General features: G+C 37.8%; 4 protein-coding genes across 15 annotated transcripts; 2 read left to right on the top strand and 2 right to left on the bottom strand.

Annotated features, from left to right (window-relative positions):
• Positions 1 to 965: 965 nt before the first annotated feature.
• Positions 966 to 14,035, bottom strand: LOC131803158 (transcription factor grauzone-like). Of its 5 annotated transcripts, none has more exons than XM_059124244.1 (4): positions 13,779 to 14,020; positions 10,206 to 10,293; positions 2,646 to 2,870; positions 966 to 2,552 (listed from the first exon to the last, which is right to left on the bottom strand). In XM_059124244.1, the coding sequence occupies exons 3-4, from the start codon at positions 2,766 to 2,768 to the stop codon at positions 1,080 to 1,082; spliced, it is 1,596 nt and encodes a 531-aa protein (XP_058980227.1). In that variant the 5' UTR covers positions 2,769 to 2,870; positions 10,206 to 10,293; positions 13,779 to 14,020; the 3' UTR covers positions 966 to 1,079. The 5 variants fall into 5 exon arrangements, with proteins under 5 accessions (XP_058980227.1, XP_058980226.1, XP_058980228.1 ...); XM_059124243.1 differs by lacking the exon at positions 13,779 to 14,020 and adding an exon at positions 11,624 to 11,898; XM_059124247.1 differs by lacking the exons at positions 966 to 2,552; positions 2,646 to 2,870 and adding exons at positions 7,203 to 8,784; positions 9,042 to 9,245 and having other exon boundaries at positions 13,779 to 14,035.
• On the top strand, positions 12,140 to 16,003 carry LOC131803159 (oocyte zinc finger protein XlCOF8.4-like). 6 transcript variants are annotated; one of them, XM_059124251.1, is made up of 4 exons: positions 12,140 to 12,741; positions 12,906 to 13,031; positions 14,063 to 14,744; positions 14,805 to 16,003. In XM_059124251.1, the coding sequence occupies exons 3-4, from the start codon at positions 14,631 to 14,633 to the stop codon at positions 15,888 to 15,890; spliced, it is 1,200 nt and encodes a 399-aa protein (XP_058980234.1). In that variant the 5' UTR covers positions 12,140 to 12,741; positions 12,906 to 13,031; positions 14,063 to 14,630; the 3' UTR covers positions 15,891 to 16,003. The 6 variants fall into 6 exon arrangements, with proteins under 6 accessions (XP_058980234.1, XP_058980236.1, XP_058980232.1 ...); XM_059124253.1 differs by having other exon boundaries at positions 12,140 to 12,774; XM_059124249.1 differs by having other exon boundaries at positions 12,140 to 12,792.
• Positions 16,004 to 16,031: 28 nt separating this feature from the next.
• On the bottom strand, positions 16,032 to 19,154 carry LOC131803156 (zinc finger protein 260-like). Of its 3 annotated transcripts, none has more exons than XM_059124239.1 (2): positions 18,921 to 19,154; positions 16,032 to 18,062 (listed from the first exon to the last, which is right to left on the bottom strand). In XM_059124239.1, exons 1-2 carry the CDS (start codon positions 19,137 to 19,139, stop codon positions 16,329 to 16,331), a joined length of 1,953 nt encoding a protein of 650 aa, XP_058980222.1. In that variant the 5' UTR covers positions 19,140 to 19,154; the 3' UTR covers positions 16,032 to 16,328. The 3 variants fall into 3 exon arrangements, with proteins under 3 accessions (XP_058980222.1, XP_058980223.1, XP_058980224.1); XM_059124240.1 differs by lacking the exon at positions 18,921 to 19,154 and adding an exon at positions 18,788 to 18,911 and having other exon boundaries at positions 16,034 to 18,062; XM_059124241.1 differs by lacking the exon at positions 18,921 to 19,154 and adding an exon at positions 18,360 to 18,479 and having other exon boundaries at positions 16,034 to 18,062.
• LOC131803157 (uncharacterized) lies at positions 18,682 to 23,315 on the top strand. The gene is made up of 3 exons (XM_059124242.1): positions 18,682 to 18,762; positions 19,805 to 19,958; positions 20,151 to 23,315. Exons 2-3 carry the CDS (start codon positions 19,845 to 19,847, stop codon positions 21,588 to 21,590), a joined length of 1,554 nt encoding a protein of 517 aa, XP_058980225.1. The 5' UTR covers positions 18,682 to 18,762; positions 19,805 to 19,844; the 3' UTR covers positions 21,591 to 23,315.
• Positions 23,316 to 26,300: the final 2,985 nt, after the last annotated feature.

Here is a 26,300-nt window from a genome sequence, read left to right as displayed (position 1 = left end):
CCTGCTATTCTATTCGGACCTCTAGAAAGCTCCTGCTACTATTCGGACCTCTAGCAAGCTCCTGCTACTATTCGCTATTCTATTCGGACCTCTACCGAGTTCCTGCTATTCTATTCGGACCTCTAGCGAGCTCCTGCTGTTCTATTCGGACCACTAGCGAGCTCCTGTTATTCTATTGGGAGCTCTAGCATTTTTACTTAAAGCCTCGGTTGAGCTTCTGCTATTCTATTCGAGCCTCGGGTGAGCTACTGCTTTATATTCGAATTTCGGAAGAACTCCTGCTATTCTGTTCGAACATCGGGCGAGTTTCTGCCACTCTAATCGAACCTCAGGGCAGCTCCTGCTATTCTATTCTATTCTAACCTACTATTCTATCCGAACCTTGGTAAGCTCCTGCTATACTATTCGATCATCGGGTGAGCTCCTACTATTCTATACCAACCACGGGATAGCTTCTGATATTTTATCCGACCTTCGGACGAGCTTCTGTTGTTCTATTTGAAGCCGTGGTGAGCCCCTGCTCTATTCGAACCTTAGATTCGCTCCTACTATTCTATTCGAACCTGGGTGAAGCTCCCGCATTTCGATTCGAACATCGGACGAGCTCCTACTATTCTATTCGAACTTGGGACGAGCTTGTGCTATTCTATTCGAATCTCTGGTAAGCTACAGCTATTCCTTGAGCGAACTCTTCCTGTTCTGTTCGAACCTCGGGCGAGATCCTGATATTATATTCGAACTTCGGACGAGCTACCCTATTTCTCTTTCCATTTAAGACGAGCCTTTATCAGAGAGCTTTTCCTTCTATACCCTACCAAAGAGCTTTTTCTGGTATTCTATATCGACTTCCACGGATCCTGCTATATACAAACCTCCAGAGACCCATCGTTTGGTCTTTTCAAAATTAACTTTAAATGCAAATATATTAAATTTCTCAAATCAAATTTCTGAAATAGAAAATAAACTATTTTTTACAAAATTGATTTCAATCAAAATATATTTTTTTCCAAAATAAAAGTGATTTTCAAAATTAAAATCTAGGAAATTTTATTCACACTTCCCCCCTTGGCTTTTGTAGTCTATAAAAATTGCTCATGTTCACCGTAGATTTCCACGTAGCAATTTTCCTCCGGCTCCTGGGGATGTTTACTCTTCCGGTGGCAACGCAGCGCATTCATGAAGGTGAACCTCTGGGGACAATAGGCGCAGATGTACAGCTCTTTTTTGGTGTGGGAGGCAACGTGTTCGCGATAGGGTCGCGATTTTTTGAAAATACAGCCACAGGTGGGGCATTTTAGGCGATCCACCTGACTGTGGTTGTAGTAAATGTGTTTGCGGGCCATATCCAAGCTCTTAAAGGAACGACTGCATTGTTTGCACACATGCAGCGTGCTACCATCCGGTTGTACCTGACTCTCGGGTTTGCCATAGTTTTCGTGGACCGTGGTACAGTGATATCGCAGACCACTCTTGGTGGTGAAACCTTTATCACAGCTGGGACAGAAATGCCGTAACTTCTGATAGCTCGGATGCTGGGCATCGATGTGGCGCTTAAGCGAGCAGCGTGTGGTATTTACGCGACCGCAAAGTTTACATTTGAAGGTGTTCGGATCGTTGTGATAACGCATGTGCTCCTTGAGCGTCCAATGCTCTTTCAGTTTGCGGCCGCAACAGGGAATGTAGCATTGCTCGGTCGGATGTTTCTTCAGGAAGTGGGCCTGCAATGCCGGCCAGGATTTACATTTGTGTGAACACAGATCACAGTTTATAATTGGCATAAAGTTGGCCAGTAGGACACTCAGATGTTGTTGCCGCTCCTCACGTGATTTGTTGTCCCTGCGACCATCAATGCCGGCAATGGCATCCACCAAGCCGTGTTGCTCATAGCCGTCTTCCTCATTCTCATAGTCGGCATTGAACTGGGACATGGACATGTTGAAATAGTCTTCTTCCGCCTCCACTTCCTCGTCCTCGTCGGAATCATCGAGCAGAATAATGGAAGAGTCATCATGGAAATTATAATCATCCTCAGGGGCCGTGGCATTCCACGATGTGCTGGGCATGTCAGCTTCCTCATCATAATCATCGTGGACATCAATTAGCTCAAATTCTCGTTCCATTTTTATCACCGGCATTTGGGGAAGGCTCCGGCCTCCTTTCTTTTCTCCACCCGACTTAGATTTCTTTGGTTCAACATGACTTTGGGCTATCTTCTGGGCAAATTTACGTTTCGTCAAAGCAGCTGAATGGGCCGCAAGCGAATTGAGCGGTGTATCGCCATCAGCTTCAATGGCGGCCATTTCCGACAAAGAAACAAAACTACCTTCGATATTTCCCGCTGCGCTATTATCAAAATCACCTGCCGCATCAGGAAATCCAACTAGGAAATTTTCAACATCCGTGCTGGTCTTGACATCTTTTGTATCCCCCTCCTCCTGCAGCCGCTCCTGGGCATCGGTAACGAACTTTTGAAAATTATGAAAATCCAATACCTGACCCCAGCATTTATTGCAGATTATGTTTAGGTGGCGATATTTGTCCATGTCTATAATCTGGGAAATATTTTCACAAAAAAAAATCAGGGAAGATATTCAGGATGGGCAGTTTTTGAGAGAGGGGGGAGAGAGAGTTTTTGGGAAACTTACCTTCGGATGAAACAAACTGAAAATCACTTCGTACAGCTCATTCCCAAAACCATTCTCATCGTAAAGCGTTTCGTATTCCTGACACTTGTCCACACATAACCGGCAGGTCGTGGACTGAGTCATGTTTTCATGGAATGTGGACTTGAGATTCTTTGGAATTAGAACTTTTGGAAGTTTTTCAGTGGTAATGTATAGCTGTCATGGAGCGAAAATTTTATAAAAATACTGAAATGGAAAGAAAAGAGAGAATAAAAGAGATGTTATTTTGAGGAGTGGAAAATAGATCCAAAACTTTTTTAAATCAAATCTAAATATTGACATACGACCCTGAGAACCATCTACTCTGTGATAGAAGGCCGTAAAGGTATCTAATCCCCCGTAGACGACGCTGAGTGTTATATACTCTCCCGTAGTGGGTTCTGAGTGCCATCTACCCTACAGTAGACGCCCCTGAGGGTCATTTGCCCTTCCGTAGACGACCTGATGACTATCTACTCTCCCGTAGACAACACGACGACCATCTACTCTCCCGCAGACGACCCCTAGGGGCATCTACTCTACCATAGACGACCCTGAGGGCCATTTATTCTACAGTAGACGACCTGAGGGCCATCTACTCTCCCGCAGACGAACCTGAGGGCCATCTACACTCCCGTAGACGACCCTGAGGGCCATCTACTCTCCCGTAGGCGACCCTGAGGACTATATACTCTGCCGTAGACGACCCTGAGGGCCATTTACTCTCCCGTAGACAACCCTGAGGGTCATCTACTCTCCCATAGACGACCCTGAGGGCCATCTACTCTACCGTAGACGACCCTGAGGGCCATCTTCTCTCCCGTAGACGACCCTGAAGGCCATCTACTCTACAGTAGAAGAACCTGTGGGCCATATACTCTACAGTAGACGCCCCTGAGGATCATCTATTCTACAGTAGGCGACACTGAGAGTCATCTACTCTGCAGTAGGCGACTCTGTCTATCATCTGTAGCTACCCTGAGAGCAACCTATTCTCCCGTAGACGACGCTGAGAGCCATCTGTTCTACCGTAGGCGACCCTAAGGACCATCTACTTTAAAGCAGACGACCCTGAGATCAACCTGCTCTACAGTAGATAACTCTGAGGTTCTTCTTACTCTACAGTAGATGCACCTGAGGATCATCTAATCTACAGTAGGCAACCCTGAGGGCAATCTACTCTACGGTGGACGACCCTGGCGGCCATTTACTCTACAGTAGGCGACCTTGAGAGCCATCTACTCTACAGTAGACGAACCTGAGAGCCATATATTCTACAGTGGACTACCCTTGGGGCCATTTACACTACAGTGGGCGACCCTGAGAGCCATCTACTCTACAGAAGACGTCCCTGGGGGCCATCTACTCGAGAGTAGATGCCCTCGAGGGCAATCCTCTCTACAGTAGACGCCCCTGAGGGCCATCTACTCTACAGGCGACGCCCCTCAGGACCATCTGCTCCTCCGTTGACGCCCTGAGGGCTATTTACTCTCCCGTAGACGACCCTAAGATGCATGTACTCTGCCGTAGACGACCCTAAGAGTCATGTACTCTGCCGTAGACGACTCTGAGGTCCATTTATTCTACAGTAGACGACCCTTAGGGCCATCTAATCTCCCGTAGGCGACCCTGAGGGCCATCTCTACAGTAGACGACCCTTAGGGCCATATAATCTCCCGTAGACGACCCTAAGGGACATCTTATCTCCCGTAGACGACCCTGAGAGCCATCTACTCTCCCGTAAACGAACCTGAGAGACATCCTCTCTCTCGTAGGCGCCCCTGATATTCAACTGCTTCACAGTAGACGACACTTAGGGCCACATACTCTACAATAGACGCCCCTGAGGGATATCTACTTTACAGTAGACGCTCCTAAGGGTCATTTACTCTACAGTAGACGCCCTTGAGGACCATTGAGAGAAAAAGTTAACTCTCTTTTCTTGTGGAATATATGATTAGAGGGAGTAATTCTTCCTCTCTTTTAATCGTTTCAAAGAGATCTTTAGAAGACATTCCAATAATGCAATAATGCTTGTGTCCTAAGTCTTTTGTATTCTTCAAAAGGTGGAAATAAAATACGAATTTGTTTGCTTTTATTTAGAAAAAAAAGTTTATTTGGTTAAGAGCAAAGTAATACACTAATTAAAAATAAAATGTCTCAAGTTTTCAAATTTTAAAAAAAATTTCAAAAAAATATATATTTTCCAGTTTTCTCTTTGTTATTAAAATTTAAAAAAAAATCCTATTGCGAAAAAAAAATCTTAAATCTTTTCCCTTTTCTCTTCATGTCGTATCTGAAAAATTTGCTTTCTTCGTTTCCGTCTACTTTGACAACCCGAGCCATTACTATCCGAATCACTTATACATGGCCGATCATCCCGGCCATGGTCTAACTTTAAATGTGAGTGATATTGTTCGCGTATGTTGAAGAGTTCGTTACACTGGGGACAGGAAAAGGAGTAGGTGGTCAATTTGTGACCACAGTTATAGTGGACATAGAGAGCCATGTTGTTTTCCAAAACACAATGGCAAATTTTACACTCAGCCGGTTGATTGTCGAAAATCTTCAAATGATACAGATCCTTGTGCAGTTGTAGAGCCTTTCTCGTCCGCACAAATTTCATGCAGATATCGCACCTTAATGGTCTTTCAGTGCAGTCAGTTAGATCGCTTTCACATAGAGTATCCATGTCTTCTTGGGTAGTATCCTCAACCGGATGATTGTCCATGTTTCTGTCCTCGCTTTTCAATTCCACAATATTATTTCGACTATCTTCCGATGATTCTGTGGAGTCTTCTATCAAAAATATGGGTTCTGTATTTTCAGAAATATTTGTCTCTTCTTTTACGCAAATCATTGAAACGAATTCTTCTGCAGGTTGATTCGGGTGGGAGGTTGGTTTTTCCACAGTTGCCGTTACTGGCTGTAAGCTAATGCAATTGGTCGCAGATTCTATATTGATTAAATCATCAAATGTCTGGTCCATGACTTGAGGAGTATTCTGAACTCTTAAATTTTGTTTTTCCATTGAATGTTGTCCACTGGAGGTCGTTAAGTTATAGTCCTCTTGATATTGATCATACAGCTTTAGCTGGGCTTCATGTACTGATTTTTGAAAATTACAAAATTTCCATACCTGACGCCAACATTGGCGGCAGATTGAGGTTAGATGACGATATTTACCTATATCTATGACCTAGGATTATAAAAAGGTTGGATTTGAAAAAACTGGTGCTGAAAGGACATTAATTGGCTTTAATGGTGTCACAACTTCAGACAAATTTATAAAAAAAATAAATTCTCTGAACATCAGACACCACTTTCAACCACTCTCACCCCTTCCTCTCTTCCCCTTACCGTAGGGTGGAAATATTTGACAATGATTTCATGCAGAGCATTAGGTTGTCCACTATCGTCATACAAACTCTTGCCTTCTTCGCATCTATGTCCACATAAACGACAGCAATTGCTCAGGGACATGTTCAAGAATTTTAAATATTTGTCCAGAAAGTGAGGTCGTACTGAATGTCTTCCCTAAAGGTCAAAAAGAAAAAGAAAATGAACAGAAAAAACACATGAGAATTGTTTTTAAAGTTTGAAATTTCTAAATCTACAAAGAAGGCAAGGCAAGAGACTCGTCATTTTTTTTTTTTTTTTTTTTTTGCAGGCTTAGGATGCCTTCTGCGGAGAAGATGTATTGTGGGATCTTCTCCTATAGATGGCTCTCAGGTTCGTCCACTGTGGATAAATGGTCCACTGGGTCGTCTACTGGAGAGTAGCTGGTCCTCAGGAGCGTCTACTGTAGAGTAGATGGTCCTCAGGAGCGTCTACTGTAGATTAGATGCTCCTCAGGAGCGTCTACTGTAGAGTAGATTTTAATTTTTTTTTTAGGAGCGTCTACTGAAGAGTAGATTGTCCTATGGAGCGACTACTGTGGAGAAGGTTTTCCTTGGGAGTGTCTACTGTAGAGTAGATGCTCCTCAGGAGCGTCTACTGTAGAGTAGCTGGTCCTCAGGAGCGTCTACTGTAGAGTAGATGCTCCTCAGGAGCGTCTACCGTAGATTAACTTGTCCTCAGGAGCGTCTACCGTAGATTAACTTGTCCTCAGGAGCGTCTACTGTAGATAAGATGGTCCTCAGTAGCGTCTACTATAGAGTAGATGACCCCTTTGGTCTGCTACTGTAGAGTAGATGACCCCTTGGGCCCTCTACTGTAGAATATATGACACCTTGGGCCTTCTACTGTAGAGTAGATGACCCCTTGAGCCCTCTACTGTAGAGTAGATGACCCCTTGGGTCCTCTAGTGAAGAGTAAATGGCCCCTTCAGTCCTATAGAGTAGAATAGATGACCCCTTGGGCCTCCTAGCGTAGAGTAGATTACGTTAGGGTTCTCTATTTTAAAGCTGATGATCCTTTTTGGTCCTCTTGTGTTAGGTAGATGTCCTTTGAGGTCCTCTGCCAAACCCTCCACTTTGGAGATTATGACCCAAAATAACGCCCCTCTCTTTAGTCCTCTCGAAAATCAAACAATGTTCGTTTTATAGAAAAATAGTGTTTGCATAATTTTTTTATTACATTTTAACTAAAAAAAGGGAAATTAATAATTTCCAAAAATGCGAATTATTGAAACAAAAAAAAATAAAATACAATTTTATCGCAGTATTTTAAGATATTTTGTATTTCTCTCCAGGGGATGCTCTCTTTCCCTATGACTATTTAGTTCACTAAATGTTGAATACGACTTGGTACAAAATGAACAAGCGTAGATCCATGAGGGGCCATTCGCCGTACTAGACGAAGACGATTGTGGCTTATTTTGTAACATTTTTGTAGCTGCTGGCGGTAGTTTAAATGTCCGCTTGCCCACGGCAATGCGAGGCTTAATAACGGTACGCAGGCATGGATGACTATTGAATTCTTGTTCACTATTAAAACATTTCGTGCAGGATTTACACTCCAGCTGCAATAGCTTGAAATCGTCAATGGGTTTTGCACCCTCAACTCTCACAGTTATGTCTTTGTTGAGTATGTGTCGCTTTGGCCGGTGTTGTGTGTGGGCAGGATGTTGGTGGCTACGTTTTAATAGTGTTCCTCGCCTCTCGTTTGTATGTTGTATTGGCCGCTCTTTGGGTGGTTGCAAAAGACTTGAGTTGTTTGTGGAATTGGAGGTGGAGGCGGAGCTGGTGGCTGTCGTTATTTGCGGCGTGGTATTGGCTTTTTTATTTTTATATAATTGATCTCTGTGCTGTTGCATTACATGTGTTTTCAACTCCTTTTTGGTTTTCCAAAAATAGCCACAAAATTTACATTTAAAAATCATGGCAGGTTCCAACTGATACTCATCCTTGAGTAGAATAATTGAGGGGCTATCATCTTGGGTTTGTCCTGTATCTGGTGTAGCAGTTGAATTATTAAAGAATTCCTGGCTCTCGTTGTTGTAGTGCGGCTGCTGTGAGCCATCCTCAACAAATGTCAAATTTTCGGCAACAATTTCCCCACTCCAGGCATCATTATACAATTCCTGTGGCACATGACTTTTAGTGGACATTTCATGGGCATTCTGTTGCACCTGTGAAAAACTATTTGCGGGATATTCAGCGGTATTTATCTCATCCAAATGCTGTTGTTCATATTCATTTTGTAAATGAAGCAACTCCATTTCATTCACTTCATTTTCATTGTTATTATCGAGTAAGATGGTTTCTCCTCCCTCATTCTCAAAATGGCCAGCACCATCATCCGCCAATTCTTCTATGTTGATGACATTTGTCTCATCGCCCCCATATTGCTGGGGCCCTTTCATTGCATTGGAGGTATTGCAATCCTCTTCCAGATATTCTTCCCCAACTGACCCTGAACCTTCTCCCGCTGGCTCCTCACCAAACTCATCTTTAATATTGAGATCGGAGGAGGTAATGACAAATTGTATGTCTTCTCCATTACTTCCATATTCAAAGTGTGTTTCCAATTTGGTTTCATTTATATCTTCCGGGCAGGAGTCAAGGAGAATCGCTTGGGCCTCTTTAATGGTTCTTTGAAAACCGGTAAATACTTTAATGTGTATCCAACATTGGCGGCAAATACCAGTCAAATATGTGTATTTTTCGATATTTAAAACCTAAGATTTGAAATGGACTTCCAATCAAATTTACAATCTTTAAAAGGGGAGACATTTAACAATAAATTACCAACAAAGCGAGTGGAAGGTTTGGGCAAAGTTCAATTTTTATAATCAATTCCTTAATATTTGAGGAAAACTATTCACATCTCAGAAGTAGCTGGCGTTTCAATTGTGTCTGTGGCCTACCTACCAATCGCTTTTTTTCTTTGGCATAGCAATTTAGCATTAAATGTTAGAATAAAAGTCACTCTTACCGTAGGATGAAAATATTTAGCGATGATTTCATACAAGGCATTTGGTTGACCACTCTCGTCGTAGAGATTTTTAACATATTCGCACCACTTCACACACAAACGGCAGCTATTCTTCTGAGACATCTTTGAATAAGTTTTCCCATGAATACAACAAGAACACAATTAGAATAATGCTTTAAAAGTGGGCAGATTGGTAGAAGGATCCTAGCAGAAAAAGAAATCAAAAACAAAGGATACAAAGCTTTAATGAAACTTTTTGTTTTGGAAAAATTTAGCAAAGCAATCATTTTGGTTTAAAAAACAGTTAAAAAAGCATCTTTGACCCCTTAAAAATTGAAAATAGCAAAAATCGACCTTTTATTTTAGATTTGGGCAAGGAAAATCAGTTCAATTGGATACACGACATATTTTAAATATTCGAAATAGGTTACTCCCATGGCACAATTATTGAGCCATGGTTACTCCTATGTATGTGAGTAATATATTTTTGTATTTTTCCATATTCTTCTAAATAGGTGAGTAACCTACAGTTGTGTTTTTTACATATTAAGAAATCTATATAAAAACTTCCAGCCAATTTTGTAGAGGAAATGGAGCTTAAATGTCCCGATTTGAAATCCATCGTTTATTGACGTAGTCAAGAGGAAAAGATCTTCCCCGAAGATAATATACATTTTTTTCACTTTTTATATAGGAAGAAGTGAAAAGATGGGCCTTCAATGTAGAACTTGGTTTAAGGGGCAGATATAACCCGATTCAGGCCTCAGTTGGAATTTTGAATTCTAATTAAAAAAATAAATAGGTTTCTTGAAAATACTCCGTCGAAGTTGTTTAAGAAACCATTTCCGACAGCAACATGGAAAAATCTAAGGTATTAGGTATTCTTTATAAACTCAAGAAAATCCTTTCGCAGATGTTTACATAAATACTTACCTGATTCGGTCAATGGCTATTTTTTTAGTTTGATACCTTTTCTTTGAGCTACGTTTTCGGCTTAATACATAAAACTTATTTTTGCAATATTTGAAAATTCGCAATTGCTGCCCACGTCCCATAAAGAGATTGGATATATTTCAAGGTCTATTCTGGTAAACTACATTCTTCATCTTATCTTCACTAAATTAATTATGGAAACTAAAAATGAGTATATTTGCATTGACCTACCTGTTAATTCGGCCAGGTAATCGCTATCAGGAATTCCCCATGTATTCTTGAAAGCAGACAGGAGATAGTTGCTATCAATTTACTCGAACTAAAAGAAAACAGAATAAAAAAGGGAAAAGTGATTAGTTCAATGAGCGGTAATTTTTTTAGTGCAAAATAAATGAAACCTATTAATTCAAAATATATGTAGTCTAAAACAGATAGGGCAGAAAAGCTGTGAGACATGTATCCTCTTTTTGGTCTTCTTTCTTTTTGCGGTGTCAGAATGTGGTCAATAATCAGTATTGTCTGTGGATAATTAAAATTTTTGGAATCCGTCTGATAGCAAAGAGATTTCGTCCCAAAAGAAGTGATAATTCAACCTTTTCGGTACCATGTTCTGAAATGAACTGATCCATACTTTTTTATCCCCGAAAACATTTTTTTGATATTTTATCGTCTATCTTTCCATAGGAGAAAATCTTAGATTATCGGTCAAATGCTGGTAAACTACAGGGACTTGTTTTTATGGCAGGAGATAAAACAGCGTAGCCGATGTTGTAATCTGTTGATCTGCTAAATCTTTGGCATAATTCCGCTCACACTTAGTTCAATTTTACAAATTTCCTCTGGAATACAAATTAAATCCTGATAATCGTTGTGAACTTTCCTTGTGACACTCATATTCAGGGAAATAGAAAAAGGAAAACAGTGGAACCTAATGCTATTTCGAGGCCCTTACTGGAGTATTGTGAGATCCATAAACTACTTCTGCTAAAAGACTCCAAATTCATAGGAAACATAAATTTGACTTATTCAAAACGAAACCTCCCTCATTCGCATGGGATTTTATACTGTTTCCGCCTCGAATTACCCATACTTTGACTAGGCGAGCACATTCTTATTAGTAATAAACTCAATTTCTTTCTCATAGTAGCTTCTGTCCAGCCTGTAAACCCTTCCTTCGCTTTCTTTCCTATCAGCAACAAAATGGATGAATGTTTTGGAATAAAGTATCTCCCGATATTGGATATTTTGATGTGTTCCGATACCTTTTTCAGCATACATAACACTTTATGAACAAATTTTTAGATGTTTTATATTGCTGGCCTGTCGAATGAAATAATTATCAAGTTTAATAATCTACGGCCCTATAAGGTGCTACTTGCGTCTGTCCTACAAATGTAGAACCTCACATTTACGCACGGGAGTTCCTTTGGCAGAAACTTATGTAGTCGATCACCTCATACGAGATTGAAAAGCAAGAGATCATTTTGGAACTAAGCTATGGAAATTATAAGAACATCCACACTACATCCTGATGCCATTTTGAATCATTAAAAGTCTTTTACATTATCTTGAGAATGCATGTCAATGATCTACACAATATAGAAACTTTTATCACATTATTTCCTTCTATTTTCCCATAGAATACATACCACACCACAGTCTCACGGTCAAAAAGGTAGATGGTGGCGTCTCTGCAAGATTGTTTCACGTTTTAGCAAGAAAATGCTAGCACTTCACTCGCAACACAACTTGGGCACGTTTTTGTGCAATTAGAGTTTGTATAGAACACACACACTTGAAGGAATCTAAAGATTTCCGATATGTTTTTTATTATTTCATTTCCTTTAATTAATCTTTTTTGCCTTTACCACATCGAATATACTTATTTTGTTGTGGATTTTACTTTTGAGCTTCTGTTTGCTTGGTATGATGACTACAAAATGCAACTCTGTATGGCTCGATTCATTCCACATTGTCCACAAAAATGTGTGGCACCTTTTTGTTTTGTTTAGAATGGGATATAACAAAGAATGTAAAATTCTGTTGAATGAAAAGATGGAAGGCAAAGCAGATTTTCATGTTTACGTTCTTTTTTTTTTGTGGAAGTCATTTGACATTTTATCGTTCTTTCTATATTTCTTTACATCTCTCATCTGTCAATGTTTATCAGGTGGATGGTGGGAGCTCTCTATAACTTGTATTATTTTTTAATAAATACAGGAAAAAAAAAGAAATTATTACTCACAAAAGAATAAACAGAAGTTAACAATAATCTTGTGATCAATTATATATAAAAATGTGTTTAAAATCTATTAATTTTTATTAGAAAAGTGCAATGTGTTTCATTTAGTCTGAGAGAGCACCTTTTTTTTGACAACACAAAAAACAGAGGCAATAACGTTAAACAAAATTATTAAAAATATTTAATTATGTGCACGTTTAAACTATAATTCAAATGAAAACAAATTATTTATATTCTAATTATGTGATATGTTAATAATTCATCCGTGAGAAGTACCATGTTTTTTTATATTGATCTGCGAGAGAGAGATAAAGTTGACAATAAAAACAAAAGGCAATCAAATTAAATATAAAACAAACGATATAAAAATGATTGTTTCAGCATATTTAAATTATGGTCATAAAGAAAATCATATTATTTATATTTTTATAAAATTGTGTTTACAAATTTAACAATTTATCCGGCAAAAGTAAAATGTTTTAATGAAGATCAGTGAGAGAGGAAGAGCACGAGTCAAAGATTAATGTGAGGGGAAAATGCGAAGAAACGTCATAAAAAGTATTCCCTTCTATACGGGTATTTAGACAATAATTAACATTAAATTAAACTGCTCCTATTGTTTTAATTTAAATATATTCTAAATTCAATAAATTCTGTGAAAAAGTTCATTTTTATTATTTTAATCTTAGTGAGAACACGAGCACTGTGAGAAGCACAATGAAAGCCAATGAAAATAAACCCCAATTTGCAGAAAGTTTTAAACAATCATTAAGGAAGAATTAAGAAAATATATTAATATTTTTTTTTATTTCAAGGTGAGTTTTATACTGTATATATCCCATATTATAAATAAACTTTGACTTTTGGAAATCTACAGCTCCACTATTGGCATCACAGAAGCTTAGGGGTAAAAATCCTCTATTGCAAAATCTAAGGGAATCGACTTTAGTTTTTTTTTGGTGTAACCATCTTAATATGTTGACTTGACAAGGAACCCAAAAATGCATTGGAATTGTCCTCCCATGTCTTATAAAGGGGACTTCGATCGCCAATATTAATGGGTGGTAATCTTTGGTACATTCTTTCAAATGATGTCGAGGATAAGTGACGTCTTCGGAAATAATTTTTATGCGAATTTTAAGGAAAATATATTGAACGCTGTATCAAAATCTGTCCGGAATATGCGTCTTCATCTCACAAACAATTTTTATTGAAGTCCACTCATTATGTCTTGCTGTAGCGCTTTTGCATGTAACACCCTAAAGTGGGCGAAATAGACATCATACCTATTTGTTTCTTTGTATGCCTACAAAAAATAAATCTACAATAGCTATCAGACTATTTTCTGGCCACTATTTTTTGCAGCTTTACATATATGACTTGAAAGCCATTGATTGAATTTAATTCGGATTTCAAGCACCTTAATGGGGAAATCTATTTATTAAATATTAGAATAAATAAAACTTACAGCTTGTCAAAACTACAAAAAGAAAATCAATATACAATCTGAATCATTCCTAGGCAATGAATAAGCCAATATTTTAAAACGTTGATGAACATACCCACTTGATTAACACAGAATGCTTTCCATCAAGAATATGTAGTATTTATTACATATTTCTTATTTCATTCAGACCTTTGATAAACAACTTTTTTAAAAGATTTCTTCAACACCAAACACATAACTTTTCTTACACGGCCACCGAAAAAACCACCACTATTTCTTCGATTCTAATAACAAAACACTTTGTGGAGTTTAATTGCAAAAATATTTGAATTTATTTCTTGAACTTTTCTTTCAATTTTCTTTAAGATTATTGCAATTTTATTTGTTTTCTATTTCAAGAAACTTTGTGACCAACACCGAGTTTTTTTATTTTAGATGACTTAAAATTTCCACTTATTTGTGTGTCTGTATTCCTGTGGAACATCAGGTTGTTTCGCGCAGACGCTTTGAGAGCAGGGCAGGAAGAAGACAATCAAATTTGGGCAGAAACGATTGGTTGATACCCTGCAGCACTATTTGGAAAGGGGACATTCAATAGCCAATGATAAATTTGGTTAAACTTGTAAAGCTCTAGATATCTACAATGAACAAATAAGTCAGATAGAACTAAATATGATGTGATTTTCAAATTAATGAAAATGAAAGAAGGTTTCCTTGAAAAAACTGGGTTTAATTTGAATCCCTTTATGTGTTACATAGATACGTAAAGTATTCCAATTTTTTGATGTAGGGCATACAAATTTAAATAGTAATTTGTCATATGCATGTTGATGCCTACGTATTTTATTTGTTTACTTTTTAATTTCTTGAAGCCCTGCCTATACTTCATAATACATTACTTTCCATCACATGTCTCCAATTGCCTATTTCAAAATTGCATATCTCACTTTCTTTCAGCACGATAACCATGGTTATTTGCCGCTTATGCCTGAATGAATGTAGAGATTTCAAAAATCTTTACAATGATGATGATCAATGCAATGAACTGCATCTGTTGCTGTGCAGATATTTTCATCCACAGGTAAATTGGGTTACATTTCAAAACCTAAATTTAAATAAAGTAATTATTTCTAATTTTCAGACCTTAAATATGGAAGAAGCCAAACATCTAAGATGTATATGTCTGGAATGTTTTCGGCATATTGTGGATTTTAATAGCTTTCAAGCTTCTATTAATTTAGCTCAATTAAAACTTTTAGATACTGGACAAACAGGGGAACCAGTGAAATTAGAATCCCTCGATTTGAACACGTCAATTGAAACAAAAAGTTTTAATCAAACCAACGACATGGTTGTTGGGCAGAATAAAATTTCCAATAAAATCGAATTTGAAACCAAGTTTCTTTGTGGAACACAAGGATATCCAATGCCTCATAATAATTCTCTGGATGAAGAAACATCCAATGGTCTTTTGAGAGAGAATAACACTTCCCTAGGGAATTCTAACACCAAGTCACAAAAGACTAATATTTCTCGTAAAGAACTTTGTAAAAACACGATAGATTTAAAAATGTTCCCATGTGATCAGTGCAAGCAAACTTTTGACCACAAGAGACAATTACTGCAGCACATTCGGTACACACACCAATCCAAGAGAAACCCGTCTGGATCATCCAAAAATGAATCTAACCAAACCCAATCTAATCGCTTGCCCCAAAACCAAAGCAAAGAACTAACAAAACTTGAACCCATTTGCCATACAAATGAAAATTCTCCCCGAATTAACAGAAGAAGATTTTCGAATGCCTTTATTTATACATTTACCAAAAATATTTATAAAACTAACAAATCACCATCGAAGCGGCATCAATGGACACCGGAAAAAGAACTTAGTCCCAATATTTCCAATAAAACAACACCAAATGGTCTATATTGCTGCGTGCATTGCTCGAAAATATTTACCAATTATTCCAAGTATAGTAGTCACACTGTGCTCAAACATAATACCAGGCATATTTGCGCAACATGTGGTCTTACATTCGAACAACGTACCCACTACCGGCATCATATATTGCAGCACAAAAATGAGGATGTTGTTATAACGAGTAATTGTTCGACGACTACAACTGAGAATGGTAGTGAAAGTAATGGCATTGTACATGTCAAAATTGAACAAGAATCAGGGAGTGATGAGGAGATATTTACTTTAAGATATGATACAGATTAATTATTGTTAGAAGAAATATATATATATAATTTTTACAGGGAACTTACATTGTTATTGAAGTGTATATACAAACCTTTTTGGTTGTGTTATATGTAAATAAAACAAATTGGTAAAAAAAACAAATTGTAGTGTTTTTTAATTATTCCATTATTTTTATTTAAAGGTAGACATTTTACAAAAATTGTGAAGACCTGTAAAAAATTATTTATCTCTAGAAATGAGATTTAAAAAAGTTTACAATTCGAGACATGGTAGGTCTCACATACTTGGGAGCTATTAGAAGCTTTTTTTTAGGATTTTTCTCCTGTTTTTTTTTTTTTTCATTTTTGGCGTTCATTCCCAGTTCCACCTCTTTAACTCTCCTTTAAATGCGTATTAATCCGATGCTTTTTCAATGCCTTTGCAAAACAAAATTCCCTATCGCAAAACTCACAAAATTTATTCCTCCTTTTCTACCTGAGTCGTGGGGGAATTCGATTGAGACGCATCATCGTTATCGTCAGCAGCAACATTAGGTTTAGTGTTGCCATCCCCCTTGTGTCGATTTAGATGGCAAATGAGACCACGTCTGACACGAAACGCCATATTACACAAATGGCATTTGTGCTCCCGCTTGTGACTCTCCTCGATGTGCAAAAGTAAAGCATCCACACTATCGCTTACATGATTACAGTAATTACAAATGAAATCTCCGGTTTTGATGATATTTATGGCCTCTGGAAGCGGTTCTTCGGTTTCCAATAGTTTTTTGAGGATCTCTTCTTTATTGGCGCTATGTTTGGTGGTAATGTGACATGTTAGATCATTCTTTCGTTTACACTGTTTACCACAGGCGGGGCATTTCAAATTGGTCGAATGGGTTCTGAGATGTTTGCGCAGGGCATCGATTCTATCAACTTTACCACACTTCTGACATTTATAGCCTGGCACCTGGCGATGAACATGGGACCAATGATTGGAAAATTTTCGTTTACTATCACAGGTATAACCGCAGTGTTTGCAGCCATATATTGTTTGGCCATTTTCCATTACGGTCACTGTGGGTTGGGGTCGTGCCACTGATGTTTGATGCACCACGTTGTCATGTAAATTTAGACCTCTTTGTGTGGTAAAACTTTGAGTGCATTTTTTGCAAGCAAACTCCTTTTCCACAGACGATGTATGGAATCGTTTCATATGCGTCATCACCCCCTCTCTAGACGTGTAATATCGGCCACATTTTTTACATTTAAACTGATTGGGGTCACGATGCAGACTGAAGTGTTCTTCAATGTGTCGTTGTGTGGAAAATTTACGCTCACAACAAATTATGTGAAAATCACGGTTTAGATGTGCCTGGGTGAAATGCTGGCTCAACAGACAATATTCCGTAAAGGTCTCTGGACATTCGGTACAGTTCATAATTGGCTGCCAATTGGCCGGTTGTGAGCGTAGGCGGGCAATTAGAGGCGGTTCTCTGAATTTTCGCCGAATTCCATTTGAATCGCTTTCGTTGTCTTCAGCATCATCAGTATCCTCCTCCTCCTCGTCCTCTTCCATGTTCATCATGTCTTCGTCATCATCATCATCAATGGGATTTTTGTTATGATCCCCCATGATTTCGTTCAACTCTTCTCCATTGTTAAAGGTTTCTTCGCATCCCTCTTCACCCTTTTCAGGTACATCATTGATTTCCAATTTGGGCAAGGTGATTTGTTGGACATCATGAAGAAAAGGTTGCGAAACCACCTCATCGTTGTTTAAGACTTCTTCTTTATATCTGCCTAGTTCAGGTATATCAATGATTTCCAACTTTGGCAAGTTGATCTGTTGATGATCATTTGTTCGAGCATGCTGTTGAAGAAAATGTTGTCGCAACAATTTGTCGTTGTTAAATGTTTCCGTACAGCCAATACATTTAAGGGCCAGAAAGGGCGGAGGTTCGGATATTATTTCTAAAGGTTCTTGTTTAATTGCAATGGCAGGAGGAGTATATTCTGGATTTTTAGACGCTTCCTCTTCCGGTTTCACAAATTGATAAACATCATATGGGTATGGCTCACTTTCAATTTTAATATTTTGACCTTGTAGGGCGTACGAGGTGCATTCAGAGTCGTCTGAGAAATAAGGTTCAGTTTTAATGCGTTTGTTTTCCGACATGTTTGTGCAAAAAGACTTTAAAATTCGTTTAAGCTGGAAGAAAGAAAGAGAGTTTAAGAAGCTTAAAATTTCATAATGGGTACGATACACGAAATCGATTCCAAATGTAACTGGAAGTCTTAAATTCATTTATTCAGATTCTCAAAACATATTCAATGTTGGTATAATGAGGCCAAATCAGTTGTAATTTGACAAGAATAATCAACGCAGGTTGGGGTATGATTCTCATATAACTGATTTTCAATCCCAAATTTATTCCAAATGTGGAATTGAACCTTATAAACCTTGCAAACAATTAAACAGTATTCAAAATTATTTTGTCCCCATTACCAGTTGGGGCTATGAGAATTTATCGTTGAATACATAAGGTATGGTAATGTACTGATTTGAGAATATTTTAATAAAAATAAATATAGCTTCAATCAATAATAATCGCTCAATTATGGGGCTATATTTCATTTAATTTTTATTTATTAATATTTATTATTAATTTCATGTTTATTTTGTTTATATCCGTGTTTTTATTTTTTGCCCACCCAAATGACAACACAACAGCTGTTAATATCTCTCCCACAATGTGGAACACGGTGAGAGAAAACCAGCTGGCATACTCTCTTTACATTCCACACTTGGTTCTCATTTGTTGCTGGCTTCGGGGGCTTTTGACATTTCGTAGTTTTTCATTGGCAAAAGTTGATAAACAAAGGGATTTGCGTTAAGAAAACCAAACAAAGTACGAATTATAAATACTGAAATACCTTGTTTTTAATATCCTTGTTTTTAAAAGTGATATAGTTCTTAGACGATAATATTTAAACACAACAAAACACAATGCCCTTGATGCGCGACCATTCCAAGTGAACGAAATATTGAAAACTAAAGCCTACTTACATGGGTTTGTGTGAGTGTGACGTCGTCCGACACAAGTGTGGACCACAAATAGAACCAACGATAATGAGAGTGTGTGTGTGTGGTGGTGTGTGAAATGGCATCCAAAAACCAAAACCGTTTCAAGTCTTTTGTATCAGGGTCGACAAAAAAGAGACCGGACAAATGAAAATGCATGTAAATGGGAACGGGAGAATAATTACACTGTGCTACAAAATACATTTTTTCCCTAATTAGAGGAAAACATGGGAAGATTATGAATGTGGGCTTACAAATAGAAGACATGTCTAAAGGGTTTTAAGAGTAACTTAAATAGAGGGGAAAGGACAATGCTAGGTCAGGTACGAAAATAGACAATCCATCAAGTACCTCCCCCACAAAGGGTCAAAATTTTGAATAATTACAACCCTTACAAAATGTCATGTAAGAGTCCGATTATCTTCACACATCCCAATATTTGTAGTAACCCAAGATCTGGTGTTAAGTTGGAATATATCGGTCCTCTCCTTCTGGTATCTCACCCACAAATGGTCGAAATTTAAAAAAAAAAAAAAATATATATTCTGCACAGAAAGAGAGACGATAATCCGATTTTGCCCCAAGTTTGTAAATCCTAATATTTGCGTCAGTGCTACGTGAGGAACTAAAATGGGAAATAATCTTTTGACCTATATTGCGCAATATATTGCTTTTAAATGTTGTAGAGGGCATTGGATTACGCCAAGAATCATTGGTTAAAAAGATGGATCATGTGGATCCCTTTCTTTGGTATGTCAATCATATTAGGTTATCCCGATGACTTTAGACGAGTTCACCCAATATTTAGTGTAAGCTTGAGGCCTATTATTTCTTAATACCTAAACGTTTTATTTGTGTTCTATTCGCAGAATTTATCATTTATCATGAGTTATCTAGAAAAACTCCATCATGCTGCTCTGTCGCCTATGTTTGAAAGGGAGTAACGATTGTGAGAGGCTGTACAGCGAGTGCGGAAAGGCTACTTCAGTATATGAAATAATCTACCATTATTTTCATCCCAATGTAAGTGAGAGTCCCAAAGGGTGGTAGAATACAATAGCACACATTTTACATTGCTTACAAGGAAATGTTTACTACACAGATTTGTTGTATTTTTTTAATGCTATTATTTTAACCACAACTGTCTGTGGTTTCCACACATATTTTGTAACATGAATACGTTTTGTTTTTTTTTTCTTTTATGTTTTACTGCAGATCTTAAATATGGAAGCGGCAAAGCATTTAAAGGTAATATGTTCCAAATGTTGGAGACACATTCAGAACTTCCAGGATTTCGAATTATCCATAATGGATGCCCAAACAAAGTTAGGCGAAATGTTTGATCTCAAAACGCCATCTGAGGAAAATGTGAAAAAAGAACCACTCAATGTTGGCAAAACATTAGAAGATGACACTAAACTAAAAGACATAACAACGGAAGAAGATGCATCACTGGGGCATTTTAAAGAAATTGAAAAGGGCGAAGAATTGGCATTCATTTCGACAAAAATTAAAGAAGAACCACATGAAGATGAAGAACTGGGAACAAATGAAGCCGCAAATAAACAGGAAATCAACATGGTTTCCAAAGTGGAAGATTTGGGGAAACATTGTAACTCCCCAAAATCTCTAAAGGAAACTTTGGAAACAAATGAAGACATAAATGAAGATGGCGGTTTTCTAACATTAAAATCTGAACCTGAAACCCCAATGCCAATAGAAATAACGAATTTTTACACCCTGGCCATGGATTCCAACAATGATAGCCTTGAATTTATGGGTCGATCTCCAAGTCCAGAGTGTGATTTGAGTCAAGATCAAGTTCAATCTCCCACTCCAGAGCCTGATGTAAGACAAGTAAATTCGAGTTTTCTGATGAATCTCTTGACATCTGCTGACAACGTTTCGCATCCAATTAATCAATTAAATAACAATGCTTCTACCTCCCATACATCTGGCAGTCTAGTTTCAAATTTACAAAACCTGGAAAATAGCCAAATGGATATACATCCTGAATTTGTGCCCATAAGACAACGTTTTGAGGAGATTACCCAAATGGAAGATCATCTGAAGGTTCAGGAAGTACGTTTCTTAGAAAGTCTTCTAAATATCGAAGATGAAATTGTGGAACCGATTCCAAGAATTTCCTATGAGAATGTTACCAGCCAGATTGTGGCTCCCATTGACTCCGAAGCATCAAGTGTCATCGATTATGATATCGAAGATGATTTGGAATCATGTGAGCTCACGAGCATGGCTTCGGAGAGTTGCCATGAAGACAGTGCGATGAATAGCTTTGAGGCTAAACCCACACAATTTGAAAATCGTCCCATAATCTCTGTGGTTCCAATACAAGTATTAACCTCTTTAGATCATAGCAAAGCTTTAGATTCTAATGAAATACTACCCCAGCGGGAGGAAGTAACTTCCCCCGTACCCATTACCAGCAAAAGAAGAAATGAGAAATTTCTTTATAGTGAGAATAGTAAAAGTTCCTTTATATCCAAGCCTAAGAGTGCCGTTACACAAAAATCTATTTCTACATGTTCGGAAAGTACAAAAAATTCCCATTCAAAAAGAACAAAGAAGGTCAACAACAAACGACCAAGGAAAGGTGCCATAACCGAGAAATTGAGAAAGATGTTGGCAAAGTAATGAGGTTTTCCAGGGGTTGAAGATGATCTATAAGGGCTTTTAGAGGTCTTTTATAGATCGAAGACATTGTAAAGCTCTTCTAGAGATCGTAGACATTCTAAATGTCAAGGATTACCTCCTAAAGAAAATTATTCAAAATTGTTTGTCTTGTGAAGATGTTAAAATGTTTTCTCTCTATAAAAAGCCTTCCCTAGATGGATAAAGGGTCTTATATTTATGAGAGATCTCTGGAAAGCTTTGCCACTTTCTTCAGGAAACCTTGCCTCTGTAAAAGGTCTTCTGTTGATGAAAGACCCGTATCTTTTTCAAGCCTTTGTGCTATCTTTTAGAAATTAATCTTTTGTTGAAAACAATATTTTTTTAAAACTTCTTGTTTTTTTTTTTAATAAACGTATGTAATTATTATTAATAATAAAATTTATGTATTTTTTAATTAATTTAAAAATTAATTTTTTAGGCTTAGTTTCCAAATATATTTTTGTAAATAGCATAGGTATAATACACAGGGTGAGATAAAAAAACTGCAACATCATTTCTAAGCCACTTTTCCGACAGCTGTTAAAATTATTCCAGTGACAGCTCATTATATTGTTTACAAGCGAACAAAAGCACGAAAGAAAGCAGCAACATCAGCAGAAATGGTTCGAAATTTAAAGAAGCGACTTGATCGAAAACCGCGTCGCAGTGGCCAAACAATGGCTCGTGAGCTGAACATATCGCAATATTCTATTCGGCAAATATTAAAAAATGAGCTCTGGGCAAAGCCATTGAAATTCCAAAAGAGTGCAAGAACTTACACCGCAACAGAAGGAAAATCGACTCAAAAGAGCTAAAGAGTTGCTTCGCTTGACTTGGCCGAAAGAAGTGAACTACCGAACTCCATGAGAAAACATTCGTTGTCCAGAAGTTTGTAAACAAACAAAATGATCGTGTTTACCTGACAAAGAGGTCTGCTGAGAATGTGCACCTTCGGTGCTTCGGTTGGTCACCAGAACTCAAGCGCCGACCATGGCGATGGTGTGGCCCGCCATAATTGCCGATGGTCGTTCTTCGCTAGTATTAATCCACGGTGGCATCAAAATAAATGTCGAATATTTTCGCGAAAATATTCTGTATGGTGTATTAAAGCCGTGGGCTCGCAAACATTTTGGCCACATATCTGGGACATTCCAACAGGACACAGCACCATCGTACTCAGCACACGCCACCCAAGAATGGTTACAAAATGAGGTTCTTCGCTTCATTCCCATTCGCACAATGGCCACCAAAATCTCCGGATACCAATCCGTTGAACTATTGTGTCTGGAGTATTTTCAAAAGCAAGGTTGGCAAAAAAAAATTCCAAAGGTCGATCACCTCAAGCAAGCGTTTCGTCGGAAATGGGCCAAAATACCGCAGAGCATCATTCGGGTAGCGTGTGACGATTTATTGACCGTTTGAAGGCCAAAGGTGAACAATTCGAACAATAAAAAATTGTAAATTTGATGCTATTTCCGAATTTTTTTGATTTCATTTAATAAAATTAAAAAAAAAATTTTAAAATATGACTTTTGACTATGACTTTGTTGCAGTATTTTTATCTCACCCTGTATGTATTTATTTTTTAAAAAATCTAATGTAATTAAGACCTTTACGCTCATTTGAGTTGTTTTATATTCCGTAGTGTTAATTTTAAAGATTTTTGTACAAAAACCTGAACAAATTCTAAAATAAATGACATAAAATAATTTTAAAAAATTGCATTTGATTTCATTTCACAAAAACCTTCAGAATTTAAATTGTTTTCCTTTACCTCCCCCTCTTTCCTTTCCAGGGTAATTTGTTTAGCCCAAATCCCCATGCCATACAAGGAAATGGCCCTGTCGCAGATAAATTTCCATCATATTTATCAGCAAAATTTGAAAAATGCCTTAGCCTGGCATGCAGCCGCACACACACCACGCGAGACCACCTTTAAGTATACTTTATTGATTTTCCCATTTGCAAAGGAAACCATGGAAAACAGGAAAGCCAAAAATCCCATTACAAAGCAAAAGAAGTGAAAAAAAGTAATTCCAAAATGTTTCAGTAAACATTTCCAACACTTCAACTTGAACATTTCTTACATTCCATGACATATCTATTTCCCATGCCATGAATACCAAAGAACGAACGAACGAAATAAGTAAAAACACAAAGCCTAAATATGCTCTCAGTTATCGTTTAAGTTTTCCTAGGGGAGCTGCCTATCTTCATCTGTGTGTTCTAACGACACCTCTTTGCCTACACCGAAGAAGCAAACGGCAGCCCACCACAAGAAAATGCAGTAAATATGAAATATTACAAAATATGTTTCAAGAGTATTAAAGCAAGAGAGTCCTGTGTGGTTGTGTGGAATGAGAGAGAGAGAGAGAGGAAGAGATTTTTTTCTTTTAGACAGAAATCACTGCAGTCATAATCGAATAAAAGTAAATCTCAAGTGGAATTGAATTTCCATTGCTGATGCTGCATCGACAATATTTTCATTTCTTTCTCACAGTTATCCTTGTCGGCAGTGGGGAATGGGGGGGGGGGTGGAGATCACAAAGCTGTCATAAATTTATTCAAATGCAATTTATATGTAGTTGGGAAATTTCTAAACGGTTTTTATGATGTGACAAATGATTCAAAATTGCGAGGAATATTTGGTGTGCTATTCCATATAATAAATTGTGGGAACTGGGGGAAAGAGAGATACTTTTTCTCAAAGGAAATATTCTAAGAAAAAGGAAGAGACTAAGAACAAATTTCTCTGGAAACCTTAAGAGAGCAAACTAAAATTCAGCCCTGTTTAAGACAAAAATGGTAAATAGATTTTTTAAGAATATTTCAGAAGGCCTTAACTCGGATTTTTTAAGAATAGGTTTTCAGGATTTTGAGGCCAGCAGTAGTGAGTTCTTGAGAAAATTTTTGGAGCGACCTAAGACTAAAAATCTTGGAGTTTTTAATAATATTTTTAGCGACCCAAGGACCAACAGCAATGACATTTTTCTTTAATTTTAGGAAAGTTTTAAACCACCTCTAGATCAACACAATATAAAAACCTCATCTGAGGAAAAAATCGAAAAAGAATCAATGTAACAGGGTGAGATGAAAAAAAAAAACTGCAACCACCTTTAGGCAGCTGTCATTTCTAAGCCACTCGTCCGATAGCTCTTAAAATTATTCCAGTGACAGCTCATTATATTGTCTACAAGCGTACAAAACATTTTGGTGAGAATTTTTCAAAAAATTATTCGTGATGGAATTCAAGCGTGATAGTGTGATTTCTTTGTATTTGGCTGGAAACTCGCAAGTGGTTATCGTTAGAGCACTCTAGCAATTAAATGTAAATAAATCTTTTTTGTCTCGTATCATCGCTCGTTACCGTGATACCTGTAGCGTAGCCCGATTTCAAGGAAGTGGACGTCAACATCAGCAGAAATGGTTCGAAATGTAAAGAAGCGACTTGATCGAAACCCGCGTCGAAGTGGCCGAAAAATGGCTCGTGAGCTGAACATATCGAAATATGGAAAAATGAGCTCGGGGTAAAGACATTAAAATACCAAAAAGTGCAAGAACTTACACCGCAACAAAAAGAAAATAGACTCAAAAGAGGTTAAGAGTTGCTTCTCTTGGCCGAAAGTGGTGAACTGTCGAATTTGGTTTTCTCCGTCTCCGATGAGAAAACATTCGTTGCCCAGCAGTTTGTAAACAAACAAAGTGATCGTGTTTACCTGCCAAAGAGGTCAGCTGAAAAAGTGCCCCTTCGGTTGGCCACCAGAACACAAGCGCCGGTCTTGGTGATGGTGTGGGCCGCCATAATATCCGATGGTCGCTCTCCGCTCGTATCAATCGATCGTGGCTCAGAATAAATGCCGAATATTATCGCGAAAATATTCTGGAAGGTGTATTAAAGCCGTGCCCAAGGCTTTACATTTTGGCCGCAGACCTTGGATATTTCAACAGGACTCAGCACGCGCCACCCAAGAATGATTACAAAATGAGGTTCCTCGCTTAATTTCCAGCCCACAATGGCCACCAAAATCTCCGGATACCAATCCGTTGGACAATTGTGTCTGGAGTATTTTGGGAAGCAAGGTTGGCACTCAAAAATACCAAAGTGTCGATCACTTCAAGTAGACACTTCGCCGGGAATGGGCCAAAATACCGTAGAGCAACATTCGGACAGCGTGTGACGGTTTAATTGACTGTTTGAGGGCTCTAATTCGTGCCAAAGGTGACCAATTCGAACAAATCTAAACTTATTCTAAAATTTGATGCTATTTCCGACATTTTTTGCCTTCATTCAATGAATGTAAAAAAATTTAAAAATTACGGATTTTTTTTTAATTCACTGGGGTGGGGAATTTTCCAATATTTATATCAATTTTAAGGCCGTAGCCTTTTTATCCGAGCAAATGTGATGCAATTTGGTATCTTGAAAGATCTATAAGAAAAACTTTAACTTTATGCAGCTATTGATATGTGGCCTTGATGTTAGTTCCTTGTCCAATTTTTAGGGCTTTTAAGGACAACTGATTTGGTGTTAATTTTAAGTTTTCACATGATGGGCGTATAAACAGTCGTTCCTGTTTCAGCGTTTTATTATCCCCGAAAATCCTTTCCACTCTCAAACACATCAACCCTTCAGCAACCGAAAATATTCATTCAAATATTTCCAAATTAAATTTCCCTTTGCCAATGAACATC

The sequence above is a fragment of the Musca domestica genome, unplaced genomic scaffold (assembly GCF_030504385.1).
Source record: "Musca domestica strain aabys unplaced genomic scaffold, Musca_domestica.polishedcontigs.V.1.1 27, whole genome shotgun sequence".
In the NCBI taxonomy this organism is placed as follows: Eukaryota; Metazoa; Arthropoda; class Insecta; order Diptera; family Muscidae; genus Musca; species Musca domestica.
The sequence above is the reverse complement of the archived record's forward strand: the minus strand, read 5'-3'. Positions and strand labels throughout refer to the sequence as shown.